We start from the raw sequence: 13,770 nt of genomic DNA, 5'->3' as shown, positions 1-13,770 counted from the left end.
AGGATCATATAACATAAATATTAAAAGAGACTGGAACAAAGGACAAGCATAATTTAATGTATAGACCAAGGTACAGAGAAGTCAAAGTCCAAATGTAGATTGACATGCCTGTAGACCAACACAATGCCATAACTGCTCCATTAAATTGTTCATGAGCATTTTAAAAATCAGGCCTAAGTGATGTGTCACCAACGGGAAACAACTAGATTAAACTCCAGAAACGACAAGTCCATGAGAAAGAGAGAGAAGGAGCAAATATTTAGATTTAGCATTAAAGAAGGAAGCAGTACATATCAGAAGTGTGGTGTGGTGTCCTGTTACTGTAATAAACTCTGTGGAGTAAATATTGCAAGATGGTCTCCATGCATTCAAGTTTAAAACCCCAAGTTCTACCCACCAATGACTAATATCTTTAATGACTCTCTCTCTATTAATGTCTGGAATTTGCATTAATGATATTAAGTTGGTGTGTCATGGTTTTGGAAACACATCATCTTTGGAGGTTGATAAATAGTATCTCTATCCAAGTTTATCTTTACCCAAGGATGTTGGTATTCTGAGTGAATTAAACAAATCAAACTTTGATACAATGCATCTTGTTTTCAGAATAAATTATTTTGAAGTAACTTGAAGGAGTAAAATCTTGAAATTGTGATCTTTTCATGTAATGATCAATGTATGAACAGAGGATAAAGACTTATTTGAGTTGTCATTACATCAAGTAGATTTGCTATAGTTCTAGCTCTGCAATTATGTTTCTTCAAGAATTTCACCTTTTTTTTCCATGCTAGATTGAATGTGTTCGATCGATTAGTTTAGGCTTGATTTGTTCATCAGCATACGGAAATTTCCGAACAGAGCTTACCAAGTGGAAGTGATCTGTTTTAAACTAATCACATCCTGCATTAAGGAGGCAAAACTTTTTTTTTTGTTTGGAAACAATCTCCTCAGATTAAGACAGATGCCAGAGCACATGGAGAGCAACAAACAACATTTAGCTATAATAGTTTTTCACTCAATGAAATGATAGGACATGTAGCTTGTTTGCTTGCTCTGTCGCAGTAAAAGTTAGGATATTTTTTGGTGCTTTGTAACATGAATTTGGCGTCAAGAAATCAATTGTTGGTTTTACTATAAATTATGGTGAGAAGAATGAATATATTACCTCCTTCATTAAGTTAATTAGGAAGGAGCTGACAACGGAATTGAGTAAGTGAGGTTGAAGTCATTGGTAGATGGTACATCACTGAGACTCTAAGCTCCATTTGCTTTCAAATCTTCTGCCATTTCTGTTGTTTCAGGTTTTTCTTGATAAGAGGAAGTACTAATGGGCAATTACTTTGCTATAAATATTCCCACTAAGAGACCTTTCTACCTCTCGTTGGACTAATATAGTCTCATATACTGCAGAGCTTGAATCCAGGGACTGCATCTGTGGCAGCCAGGAGCTTTCTAACCGCTCGCTGTTGAAAATCTTACACACCTTCCTGTATCTCTTATGACGTGACGCTGGACTAAGATCTTGATCCATTGATCAGAAAGTGTCTGAGCTCAGCTGATAAGAGCAAATAAAGAGACTGCCCTCTGCAGTCTGAAAACAGGATGCAAAAAAGGTTTGGCCTATAGCTCTCCATGTCCATAGTAATAAGGATTTAGAATTAAAGATGTTTAGTTAGATGTAACTTGGGATCGATTCTATGCGTATGCAGCTTTTGCATCTCAAGCTGCATCTCAATAGTGTTGTAGAAATTGCATTTGTTTTTTTTGTGTCACATCAACACATTTTGATTTGAATATGTAATACACTAACTAGCAATAAAGCTAGCTACAGCTTGATATCCTTTTTATTTTTGGATATCTTGTCGTATATTATTAGTCTTATAACATACATAGTCAAAATATATGTAAAATTAGGTCCCTCTCAAATCGTTACATCTGCAATTTTAAGTTTTTAACAGTAAGTGTAACATGAATATATATATATGCATAAGATCAATCTCACATGAGAAAAGAGCTTATGTTGGACTTCAATTAAACAAGTTGCAGAGGTGGCTGGTCGTGGTTGGAAGTATTCTGGTTCGGTTCAAGAAGGTTAACCGGAATATAATTCCGGTTATACTGCTCCGAATGGTGAGAAGAAGTCACACCTGACTCGTAAACCGTCCCTTGATGTATCGCACCCGATTCCTGCTGTTGTAGTCCTGCCCTTTCAGTTATCTGCATAAATATTTAGAATTTGCACATCAAGAGATTGTCCTGCCTGCCGAAAATAATAATGATCAAAATGCTAAAGAGAGTTATATAAAACCTTGGAGCGGAGATACATGTTATCGTTTTGCAGCTCGATTCCTACAATGAACGATGATCAGAAAGAGAAGTTGCAAAGTAGAGTAAGTTAACTTGTGAAGGAAGATAGGGTTTACTTTTACCCTTTTTTGCATGTATTCAATCTCTGCAACTAACATCTCGTGCTGGAGATAAAACCAAACAGAACAGGCAAGAATCAGATGGAGTTGTGAAAAAGATACACTCAAGCAGTAAGGACATTGATGGAAAATCAAGTATAGTGAATTTGTTAACCTTCTTGGAGCGGACACGACTGATTCCTTTCTCAAGCCTACTTTCAAGGTTCTTGAGTTCCTTAAAGTTCAAGGAACCAAGAGATTCACCAAGAATGTGTCTGTTCAGATTCTGAATGTCCCGAATCTGTCTCCGAAGTTTAGACGCCTCTTGCTGATAGTACTGCATCGATCCATGGTTCATACAAGAGGTCATATAAAAAAAGTCAGATAATTAAAGAAGAATTAACGAACTAGTGAACATTAAAGTAATAATGAAGCTAAACCTGAGTATTAGCTTCGGTGACTGAAGGAGGGTTAACGGCGTCGGAGCAAGCTTTCTTATACCTTTCTATTGTTCCTCTCACACTTCACCAAACATTACCACAGAGGAAAAAGATTTAAAATTTTAATCAGTCATTAGCTAATAATGGATGCAACCAATGAAAATCTACGGTCAAACTTAATCCACACCAGGAAAAACAAAGACGCACAAAACTATAAAATATCTTTGGATATATAAAAAAGACACACAGAGAGACGTATGTAACGGTTTTGAAACAGATCTTTATTGTCCGGCCATAACCTTAAATTCAACCGATCGACAAAATAGAGGGATTGGACCAGTAATAGTAGTACCATATGATTTGTTTGACCAGTAATAGTTATTATTGCCTATATCTATTACATATAGTCCTAATTTGAAAACGCACAAAGAAAGAAAAAGTAGCAAACTGGAGAAGAAAAAAAAGAAAAAGAAAATGATCAATTACATTTGCTCTTAGTTAACTGGAATTGGTCCCAATGTGTCCAAAATTTATGTACGACACAAAATCCAAATTATATTTTTCGCTAGTAATGCCTAATTAGGTTCAAAAACACTACTAGTTAAGCTTTAAGAAAAATAAGTGATCTTCAGGTTAAGTTAGATTCCTCCTATTGATAATTACCAATTTTAATTATTTTGGTAATTAATCATACAAGTATATTTGTACAAGTATATTGGTACAGCATACTTAATGCATTCTTCTTTGAAATGTCAAAAGTAAGACACTAAAGCCATGAGGATGTTTGAAATAAGAAACTCAACTACATTTTTGATAATATAAACATATAAATCACGTTTTTCCACATACCTAATGCATTCTTCTTTTGTTAATCAAATTAGTTGGAAATTGAATTAAAGGTACTTTTAAGTCATGATTATACACCGTTATCATGTATATATAGATTAATTAGTTAGTGAGAAAATAATTCTTTAGTCTTTGTGAAAATTCACATTGTAACTACAAATTTTCTAGTTTTAACTTAGATCCATGATATGAGACTTGACTAATAGATCATAGACTCATAGTCATACATCACCCTTAACATTATAGTCTTAATACCACTAGCTAAAAACCAATAATACTAATAAGAAAAATTCCAAAATTTTTATCACTAGCTAAAAAAGCAGACAAATAATCCAAAATGGTGAAATGAACATGAGCTGTTTAATAGCTGGAAACTTATAGAGAAATAATGGAAATGACAAGTTCCCAACTTGGAGTGGAGAAAATAAGTAAATAACAATCAAAAAGTCAAAATTTTATGTTTTCATTGGTTTTGTTGATTGATTAATTAGTGACTCAACAGCAAGCTTTGTCCCCAAAAGAAATTTCTTGATTTAACAAACCGATTAATCACCAAAACATTAGAGAAGTGTCAGAAGACAAACACCTACTAGTCTTCCCCTAGTGAATCAATTTTTAAGGAATCTACATATAGCTTTTATATAATAATAGCCCAATAAAAAAAAAATATTATAACTTATCAAGAACCCTACTTTTTCATTACTATGATGGAAATCTAATGATCAATCTGCAGAAATAAAATTTTATGGACCATCAAATTGATCGAAGTGTCTTGTAGAAACTGACATACTAGTACATAGATAGATATACATATAGATGCTGTTTTTAAGATTTGTGGAAAAATAAAAAAGTGACTGGAATAAGGTATGGGGATGCTCATTAATGGTCAGGGAAGACCTCACAGCTTTTTTTACAAAGAGAGAGAGAGAGAGAGAGAGAAGTTAAAGTAATCAAATTTTGCCCCAAATACAAAACTAGGGTTCCCTAGTTTAAAACAACCCTAAATCTGAGGATTTCAAAAGAAAGCTGATCATCAGAGGAACTTAATTAGTAAAACCCTATAAATCTCACCAAGCATATACAGATTGAAAAAGCCACCCAAAAAAAAAAAAAAAAAAGTTCGAAACTATACTCTAGAAAAAAATCAAGATCTAAAAAAGATGTACCTGTTGTTGGCGTACTCGTAGAGACGGCCTCGAGTGGAGAAGATGACAAGAGCGACCTCAGCGTCACACAAGACAGAGAGCTCGTAAGCTTTCTTGAGCAAACCATTGCGTCGTTTGCAGAAAGTAACTTGACGATTCGTAGTGTTCTCTATCCTCTTGATCTCTATCTTCCCTCTCCCTATCTTCTTGCTGCTCTCTGCTACATCATTACTACTCGCACCACCCTCCATTTATCTAAACCCTAGCTAAGTGTATAAATTATGAACAAAACACAATCAAACACACGACACACAAGTAAGAGAAAAGCTTGTAAGATCAAAGTCTTTTTTTTTTTTGCAAGTTCTGAGAGATTTCAATGAGAAAAGGCATACCCTTTTATTAAAAGAAATAAATGGTTTAAAAAAAAAAAAAAATTGTATTTGATGAAAAGCCCTAAACTGATGAATGGAAAAATAAAAAGGAATGCTTTTTTATATATAACCAAACTTGGATGATCAATAAGCATATCATCAATAAGTAGTATACCTGGGTTTGCAAAATTATGATCAGAAAGAATTAAGGAGAAGTGAGAAGGGAATTGATGAAATCTGAGAGATTTAAATTTGTCTAAAGATACTATTCTTATTATCTCAGTACCACTTAACTGCTGCTTGTGCTTTACTTTTTTTTTGTTTTGGTTTATAATTTTCTTTTAGAGGAATATTTCTTTGGAAGTATATAAAAACCCCATTTGCAGAAAACAGAAGGTTTGGTAGTTTTTTTCAAACTGCAATGTTAGAGACGAAAAAAAGAAAGAAAGAAATTGGACCATTAGTCTAACATGCATTAATTTAGCCAATTTATCTCACACACCTAATCCTTTAAATTCTCTATGTATGCATTTAGATTGAAATTTGAAATTGATTAAGACTTAAGTGGTAGAAATTATCAAAATAGGAAAAAAAAGAAGAAGAGTTGGGTTTGGATTGGGTGGGGAGAGCAGGCATTAAAGGAGGACCATCCAATTTTTCTTTCATGTTTTGGGGGAAAAAGAGAGGTATGGGCTCTGTTTCTCATCAGAATCACCTTTTGGAAAGTTTCCTTTTTTGGTAATCGTTTTTTTAATTCTCATTTTCTTTTTATTGCCCTACTCAGTATATACGTACGTCTTTTAATTATATTTACCTGGAATATTTTTTATTATCAATTTTCAAATTTAACTATGATTTACATTCACAATTCATGTTATATATATATATATATATATATAGAGATAATTGTTTGTGTTCAAAAATGGCTTGATAAAAATGGCAATCTAAAAGTATATAGCGTAACTAGTTTCGTGTTAACAAATTATTATGTTGGAGAGTCTTATTCTTGGACAAGAAGTTAGTCCAACGGCATCTTGAATATTAAGGATATTAGTTATTTTAATATACGTAATTTAGACAAAGAACGACATCATATAAAACGACAATATAATTAGAGAAGACGAAACTAATAAAGTTAAATGAGGGCAGAGAGAACCCACGTACGGCGAATGACTAATCATCATATGTATAGTCATTATCCATATGACCCTTTCTCAGATTTGCATTAACTAATTGTAGTTACGAAAGGAAACTCTTTTGTGTTTTGCCCATACCTCATCATTTTCATTGTACTTACTTCAATTTAATTTTTATTCACGAGCAAAAGCATCTACATATATATACACTTTCACATTCATGTCGAATTAATTTAAGTTTCAAATTTTGCAAAATTCATTTCAAGAAGGAACTTGAGTGTTGGTGGGGCTTTGATGATTGACTTTCGTGGTAAGCATATAATTTAAGAAAATATACCATGAAATTTCAAAGCTAGCTAGTAATTAATTTGAATGATCTGATTCTCGTTCGTGGATAGCTAATTAGCGTGAAATAATATAATTTCATATTGGCAAAAAGTCTTTATCATATAGACTACTAATGAAGAAAAAGGTAAATAATAAAATACATTGTGTAAGAAAGATGAATTAGATAAAGATTACTTTTACTAGCTCGGTGACAAAAAAAGTTAAATCTTGATAAAATTAAAACGTTCGCTGGTGAACGTCAATTTCATGAAAAGAAGTATATATATAAATGGGTAAGAAAGAGAGATTCTATAAAGACGTCAAATTAAAAGGAAGGACATGTGATTTACTCAGAATTTAACAAAGTCGTGGACCAAAATATCATAATCAAAACTGTGTAATACGTCCAATCCTCATTAATTAGTGCGTAGTTTCTTGATCACTAACTCTTGTGAAAAAAGAAAAGAATCTTGTTTACCAAAAATATATTCCAAAGTATCATTCATAGGGATAGATAGGGATACTAAACCTAAGACTTGGATTTCCCTAATTATTAGTCTGAAATTTACCAACAATTACTTTGAAATATTTTTTCTTATAGAGAAGAGGAATGGGTTCATATGCTAACGTATCAACAGGTTGGAGATTCTTTGCCTGTGCTTGTTGCCTTAACTTATACAAAGATTCTTGCTTCAAAAAAGATTCAAGCTGTTGTTGTGTATATATTCATCGTCACAGTGCTAAAGACGTTTGTGTTCACAGAGAAGTTTCCATTGAAAGAAGAGATAGACAGAGTAAAAAGAATTACTCAAAAAATGGGTGTCATTATTGTGATTGCAAAACGTATTGATGCTCTCATTGGGTAGGTTTCAATTTTTGTCTCAAATATAGGATTAAAATAATTAAACTCGATATTTGTTCAAATTTTAACATTACTTTCTTCTTCTTTTTTTGTCTTGTTGCATGCAGGCCTGGAGTCATGCTTCTATATCCTCTGTAAGTGAATTTAAATCTAAATGCTTTGTTTATAAAAACTAACTTGAAAGTAATAACAACTGAATGGATGGATGATATGATGATTAATTAAGGTATGCATCGTTTCGAGCAATAGAGAGTCCAACAATGTTAGATGATCAACAATGGCTAACATATTGGATCATTTACTCCTTAATAACAATATTCGAGCTATCCGTTTGGAGGATCCTTGCCTGGTAATTATATATACTAATAACATTCCCAATCAATTTTTGTTACGAATTCAGAATAAAGGACTAAAAAACTCTTCTCTGTTCTATTGCATTTTGTAGGCTACCATTCTGGCCATACTTGAAGCTTTTGTTCTGTATGTGGTTGGTGCTACCAATGTTCAGTGGTGCAGCCTACATTTACTCCAATTTCGTTAGACAATACGTCAAAATTGGGATGAATGTTGGGGGAGGAGCTAATTATACAGATGAACAGAGAAGAGTTTTACAGATGATGAGTCTTGATGCTAGAAAATCGGTTCAAGATTATGTTGACCGGTTCGGATGGGATTCTGTTGAGAAAGCAATTAAAGCGGTACACTTACACATCAGATCTTTTTTGTATACATTATAATCAAATACATAAAATTGGGATTTTAACTTCATCGTATGTGTGTTTTAATAGGCTGAAAAGGAAACAAGAAGGCATTGAGATGGATCGGAGGATCAAGAATCACGAAAATATTACTCTTTCGTTTTTATGTTTGTACATTGTATAGAGCAAAACTTTTATAAACGGTGAAAAAAAAAAAAAAAAATAGATGTTTAAATTTGTGTTCTTCTTTAGAGAAGCAACGTCCTCTATCGTAACAAAAAAAAAGAAATCGGATTCTATTTTGGATGGCTCTGAATTTGATTAGGAGACAAATTCGAATAAAAAATAAGAATACAACAACACTCTGTGACAAACTATAAGATGGAAGTCAGGAATCGCTTCACTTCCCTTTATAACCCAAATAGTAGAGAAGAACAATGCTCCTCTGCTTTAAGTTATCACACATTAAATATGTGTTTTGTTATTTCCTAATTAATTTGTTTTGTCAACTTTTTAAAAAATCACTTTGTTGGCTCAGATAAGCTAATTTAATCATCAGTCAGATTAGGCCTTAAAATAAACTTTTGGTTTAAAAGAAAAAAATCCAAATTTAAATTCAGAGATCCATGAATGATAAAACTATTAGCCCCAAATCTCCATAGCCACACACACGAAGAAATAAATAAACTTTCCATAGCAAAAAAAATTTGATATATGACGTCAGAAATATAATACATATTTATCAGTTGTTTTAATTTACTGGTAAAAAAAAGGAAAATTAGTGGGGAAAATTAAAAAAAAAAAAAAAAATTCCAAAAAAACCCCCCTCTTGTCAATAGATTCAAAGCGCATACTCTTAATTTGACTCAATCTAGGGTTTCTCTGGTCACTTTGAAGCTTCTCCCTTAAACCTGGTCTCTCACTCGTCAACCCTCTTCCTCTTCCCGCTGTCGCCAAGATTGAAGCTTTGTTTTTAGGTATGAATCCCATCTTAGATAATTGGGTGTTTGAATTATTCCGACAAACATGTCCTAGACGCTGTCTTCCTTGTGTTGATGTTCTGTTTTGCTTTTTCTCTTATCTGGGTATGATTACTAGATCTTTCCTAGGAACTTCTTCTTACGGCCATGAATCTGATTGATTGGTTGCTGTGATGTTTATGAAAACGATGGAGAATATAAAACTTCACTGCTTTTTTTTTTTGTTTTTTGGCCTCTTTATCTATTCGATTAATGTTCTTGTGGCATGATTTTATTCTAAAGCAGTTTGCTTTCATCTGTTATGCTTAATCTCGTTGCATGACTACAGTCGGGTGGTTGTGTTACAAAAAATTTAGACTTGATTCAGTTTGAATAGTGTTTCTATCTCTAACAAAGCTCTTAAACTAGGTCCCTATGGTGTAGTAGAACTTATTGGTTTTGAGGAAATGCTCCAGCTGATTATGATTATTGTTATTCTGCATTTGGGGATGAAGAGATAGAGAATATTGACTTTACATCTTTTCTGGCAATCAGTTCTGGCTTCACCGGATAATTAAGGAATTCAGTAAGAAATAAGTTCATTCTGTGACAACATGGAGTCTAAGAATGAGAATTCTGATGTTTTACACGCCGAGGAGTTCAAAAATCAGGCTAACGAAGCTTTCAAAGGTGTGTATATTTATTAAAAACGTTTAACAGAATCTTGTGGAATCAGCGTTTAACAGAATCTTGTGGAATCAGTTTAAACTCATTTTAATGTGCTCTTTATCTTTTTGCTTTGAGTTAAGAACAGCTCACTTAATTTCGTTTGTTGCTTACAGGTCACAAATTCTCCAGTGCTATTGTTCTATATACAAAAGCTATTGAACTCAACGGTAACAACGCTGTGTATTGGGCAAACCGTGCATTTGCTCACACGAAACTGGAGGAATATGGCAGTGCTATACAGGATGCATCAAAGGCCATTGAAGTTGATTCAAAATACTCTAAGGTATTATTCTGTGACAAGTTGTTGTTTTTTTCTTTCTGTCACGTTTATTCAACCTTATTCACTGATTATCTACTGAATTTACAGGGCTATTACAGGCGTGGTGCTGCATATCTTGCCATGGGAAAATTTAAGGACGCCTTGAAGGATTTCCAACAGGTTAATGTTTCTTGCACGAGCATTGTGCCATTTAAGTTTTGTTTTTTCCGTCTATATTTGCTAGCTGTCCATCTGATAGTTCTCGTCTTATTTATTACTTTTTGAGTGAGCAGTCCGCTCATGTTGAGAAATGTCAAATTACGAAGGAAAATATGTTGTAGTCGTGTACCTTGAGGCACCCAAAAAGGTCATAACTTGATTGTTTTGATCTGTGACCAAGTGATAGGAAACTTGATAGTGATCTGTGGAAATCCAGTTTTGTGGTGGACTGTCTTTGAGTGAGAGAGATTCGTGTTACAGTATTCCTGACATGGTCTGCTATTTTTATTTTAGGTAAAAAGGCTTTCTCCTAATGACCCCGATGCCACAAGAAAGCTAAGAGAATGTGAGAAAGCAGTGATGAAACTCAAATTTGAAGAAGCAATCTCCGTACCAGTATCCGAAAGGCGTTCAGTAGCTGAATCCGTTGACTTCCACACAATAGGTATTCATCACTCTGCTTGCTTATTTTTCTGTTGTCTTATAGCTTGCAGTGTGTTTTGTCATCCCTGGTTCTTTCGTCTCCTGTTATGCCATGCCTTTGATTCAGTAGTTGACAAATGGTTGAATGTAGCTTTAGACTAGTAATCATTCTTCTACCTATTGTCACATAATAGGGAACAAACCCAGATCATCGTTCATGCCCACCAAAACGGCTTTAGCAGCAGTTGTTGCAGCAGTAATGGTGGTGGCGGTCCGGGGATTTGCCACAACTGAGATACTCATGGTGTTGGTTTCGGTGGTATTAGGGGCATTTTGGTGGGGTAGCTCTGGTAGTAGTGTCTTTTCTTTGGTTAAATCCTCATCCTAGGATCAATCTGTATCGTTTTTATGCATATCAAAGCCTGGATATGTTTCCTTTCTTGGAGTCTCAGTTGAGAATTGAAAAGTTCAGTGTTATTGATGTGAAACCCATCTTAATAAGAGTGGACATTTCACAGACGTACAAATTTCTCCTTTTCTTTTCTGTTAAGATGGCATACCTCTTTTGCTACATTTTAACTCTTGCCAGTAAAATGTGTCCATGGCTTGTAGTTTTTAGCATTTCATTGAAAACTGATGTTCACTGTTATAGAGGTTTTAACCCTTTATCAATCTTCTAATATTCTATTCAATTTCATTGTAGAGGTTGAGCCACAGTATTCTGGAGCTAGGATTGAGGGAGAGGAAATTTCCTTGGATTTTGTGAAAACGATGATGGAAGATTTCAAGAACCAAAAAACATTGCATAAACGGTACATATTTTTTTTTAGTGGTACTCAGCTTAATTAACGCAGTGATCATCTCTTCTTACTTAGTCAGCATTATATATTTGTAGGTATGCGTATCAAATCGTTTTACAAACAAGACAAATCTTGCTAGCACTGCCGTCTCTTATCGACATTAGTGTTCCAAATGGCAAACATATCACTGTATGTGGTGATGTGCATGGTCAGGTAAGCTTTGGTTTCACTTACTCTCCGAGTATAATTTTTCTCCTCTTAGATGAATCTGCAATCTTTCAGTTCTCTTGTTTACATGTGTAGAAATTTTCAGTAAACCAGTATACTATATCTCTGGAATTGGACTTTATTGTGAATCTTTCTACTTCTCATATCTTGATTTTGTTGGCTAACCTTCTGCTCCTTTTTGCACTACAAGGGGCTGTAGTGTCATTGTTGTGTTGTGTCTTTGACACGTGAATGTTTTTTTGCAGTTCTATGATCTACTAAATATCTTCGAGCTCAATGGCCTCCCTTCTGAGGAGAATCCATACCTCTTCAATGGTGACTTTGTGGACAGAGGCTCATTCTCTGTTGAGATCATCCTCACACTCTTTGCTTTCAAGTGCATGTCCCCATCATGTAAGCTCTCTGAACCCTTGCTATAATAATTCTTTGATGGTCAAGTTCTAGTTGCGTTTGCTATCATTGGCAAGGATTAAATGATCTACTATTGTCTGATGGGTTAAAAGTTCCCAATCAAATTGTAAATCGCTATTTACACATGTTTGTTGAAAATTTGCAGCCATATATCTAGCCAGAGGAAACCATGAAAGCAAGAGCATGAATAAAATTTATGGTTTTGAGGGCGAGGTTCGATCCAAGTTGAGTGAAAAATTTGTGGATCTCTTTGCTGAGGTTTTCTGTTACCTACCGTTGGCTCATGTTATAAATGGGAAGGTCTTTGTGGTACATGGAGGTCTGTTCAGTGTTGATGGTGTGAAACTGTCAGACATCAGAGCTATCGACCGTTTCTGTGAGCCTCCAGAGGAAGGTATGTTTCATCATATACGTCTTCTGTAAACTTTTTCTGTAATTGTGTTTTCTGTTTCTTCGTCTAATCATGATAATGTTCAGGGCTAATGTGTGAACTTTTGTGGAGCGATCCTCAACCTCTGCCTGGAAGAGGCCCAAGCAAGCGAGGGGTTGGTCTATCGTTCGGTGGAGACGTGACAAAGAGGTTTTTGCAAGATAATAATCTAGGTTAGTCGTTGTTGTGGTATTATTGGGTTTGGTCTCTGGCGCCAGTTTATTCTCTTGAGATATTAAGTTGGATTTTTATGAATGTCATAGAGTTGCTGGTCCGCTCACATGAAGTAAAAGATGAAGGCTATGAGGTTGAGCATGACGGTAAACTCATCACTGTCTTCTCTGCCCCAAATTACTGTGATCAGGTAACTCAAAACTTCACTTATTCAATTTTGAAATAGCACCGAATTACATGGTTCTTACTTAACATGGAATTTGTATTGTTGTAGATGGGCAATAAGGGGGCTTTCATTCGTTTTGAAGCTCCTGATATGAAGCCAAATATTGTTACATTCTCAGCAGTGGTGAGTGTAGTCTACCTCTTACACAGCATGTTCTTGTGAATGTTTCACAGATTTATTTAGACTCATTTGAAAACTCTTTTAATTCTTTGATATATTGTCACAGCCTCACCCGGATGTGAAGCCAATGGCATATGCAAACAATTTTCTCAGGATGTTCAACTAACCAGCAAAAAGCTTCTTCTACTCAAATGCTATTCTAAAGACTCAAGACCAGAAGTGTTTCAGAAACATAATGATATAAGTTTTTTTTTTCCTTCATCTTCTGCAGTTTTTCATGTTGTTCCATAAAAGGGAGCCCATGATAATTAAAGGTACAGTATCCGGATTTGATCGGTTTTTTCTTTCTTTTTTCCTTTTTGATAAAATGTTCCCTCTTCCTCTTAAGCTTATCCATCAACTTTTGTCCCTTTTGTCTTATGTTGTAAGAGGGGTAATGGATCATTCTTATTTTAGATGAAAATCTTGTGATTTACTCAACAAAAGAGTGACCAAATGACCCCAGAAAACTCTCTGTACTTAGATGGTTTCTTGAATCAAAAATCAAAGGATGGTTTCTTAA

The 13,770-nt window shown here is 34.4% G+C and overlaps 3 protein-coding genes across 12 annotated transcripts; 2 read left to right on the top strand and 1 right to left on the bottom strand.

Annotated features, from left to right (window-relative positions):
• Positions 1-1,841: 1,841 nt before the first annotated feature.
• LOC147943101 (agamous-like MADS-box protein AGL5) lies at positions 1,842-5,689 on the bottom strand. 5 transcript variants are annotated; one of them, XM_087454005.1, is made up of 7 exons: positions 5,383-5,689; positions 4,858-5,102; positions 2,846-2,927; positions 2,581-2,742; positions 2,430-2,471; positions 2,309-2,349; positions 1,842-2,217 (listed from the first exon to the last, which is right to left on the bottom strand). In XM_087454005.1, exons 2-7 carry the CDS (start codon positions 5,085-5,087, stop codon positions 2,214-2,216), a joined length of 561 nt encoding a protein of 186 aa, XP_087310131.1. In that variant the 5' UTR covers positions 5,088-5,102; positions 5,383-5,689; the 3' UTR covers positions 1,842-2,213. The 5 variants fall into 5 exon arrangements, with proteins under 5 accessions (XP_087310131.1, XP_087310135.1, XP_087310132.1 ...); XM_087454009.1 differs by having other exon boundaries at positions 2,309-2,364; positions 2,426-2,471; positions 5,383-5,549; XM_087454006.1 differs by having other exon boundaries at positions 4,858-5,098; positions 5,383-5,547.
• Positions 5,690-7,257: 1,568 nt separating this feature from the next.
• Positions 7,258-8,465, top strand: LOC147943100 (HVA22-like protein f). The gene is made up of 5 exons (XM_087455486.1): positions 7,258-7,532; positions 7,640-7,666; positions 7,759-7,881; positions 7,978-8,230; positions 8,321-8,465. The coding sequence occupies exons 1-5, from the start codon at positions 7,291-7,293 to the stop codon at positions 8,345-8,347; spliced, it is 672 nt and encodes a 223-aa protein (XP_087311612.1). The 5' UTR covers positions 7,258-7,290; the 3' UTR covers positions 8,348-8,465.
• A 367-nt stretch (positions 8,466-8,832) lies between these two features.
• LOC147943099 (serine/threonine-protein phosphatase 5-like) lies at positions 8,833-13,770 on the top strand. Of its 6 annotated transcripts, none has more exons than XM_087455482.1 (14): positions 8,891-9,207; positions 9,745-9,879; positions 10,032-10,201; positions 10,286-10,357; positions 10,691-10,841; positions 11,014-11,169; positions 11,523-11,631; positions 11,715-11,832; positions 12,093-12,240; positions 12,404-12,652; positions 12,736-12,861; positions 12,952-13,052; positions 13,137-13,211; positions 13,315-13,770. In XM_087455482.1, exons 2-14 carry the CDS (start codon positions 9,804-9,806, stop codon positions 13,372-13,374), a joined length of 1,611 nt encoding a protein of 536 aa, XP_087311608.1. In that variant the 5' UTR covers positions 8,891-9,207; positions 9,745-9,803; the 3' UTR covers positions 13,375-13,770. The 6 variants fall into 6 exon arrangements, with proteins under 6 accessions (XP_087311610.1, XP_087311608.1, XP_087311606.1 ...); XM_087455480.1 differs by having other exon boundaries at positions 11,014-11,172; XM_087455483.1 differs by having other exon boundaries at positions 9,068-9,207; positions 9,619-9,879.

This window comes from Camelina sativa, chromosome 6, assembly GCF_030686135.1.
Source record: "Camelina sativa cultivar CO46 ecotype springtype chromosome 6, ASM3068613v1".
Classification (NCBI taxonomy): Eukaryota; Viridiplantae; Streptophyta; class Magnoliopsida; order Brassicales; family Brassicaceae; genus Camelina; species Camelina sativa.
Note: the sequence above shows the minus strand (reverse complement) of the source record. Positions and strands in the feature narration are given on the sequence as shown.

What these genes read in the sequence shown, in the direction of transcription:
- LOC147943101 (XM_087454009.1), bottom strand. Translation starts at nt 5,087, where the DNA reads ATGGAGGGTGGTGCGAGTAGTAATGATGTAGCAGAGAGCAGCAAGAAG. An exon ending in TCACCGAAGCTAATACTCAG is followed by an intron (nt 2,743 to 2,845) that starts GTTTAGCTTCAT and finishes GGATCGATGCAG; the next exon opens with TACTATCAGCAAGAGGCGTC. An exon ending in ATACATGCAAAAAAGGGTAA is followed by an intron (nt 2,365 to 2,425) that starts AAGTAAACCCTA and finishes TCTCTTTCTGAT; the next exon opens with CATCGTTCATTGTAGGAATC.
- LOC147943100 (XM_087455486.1), top strand. Translation starts at nt 7,291, where the DNA reads ATGCTAACGTATCAACAGGTTGGAGATTCTTTGCCTGTGCTTGTTGCC. An exon ending in GTCATGCTTCTATATCCTCT is followed by an intron (nt 7,667 to 7,758) that starts GTAAGTGAATTT and finishes TGATTAATTAAG; the next exon opens with GTATGCATCGTTTCGAGCAA. An exon ending in TTGAGAAAGCAATTAAAGCG is followed by an intron (nt 8,231 to 8,320) that starts GTACACTTACAC and finishes GTGTTTTAATAG; the next exon opens with GCTGAAAAGGAAACAAGAAG.
- LOC147943099 (XM_087455480.1), top strand. Translation starts at nt 9,804, where the DNA reads ATGGAGTCTAAGAATGAGAATTCTGATGTTTTACACGCCGAGGAGTTC. An exon ending in GGCTAACGAAGCTTTCAAAG is followed by an intron (nt 9,880 to 10,031) that starts GTGTGTATATTT and finishes TGTTGCTTACAG; the next exon opens with GTCACAAATTCTCCAGTGCT. An exon ending in TTTGCAAGATAATAATCTAG is followed by an intron (nt 12,862 to 12,951) that starts GTTAGTCGTTGT and finishes TGAATGTCATAG; the next exon opens with AGTTGCTGGTCCGCTCACAT.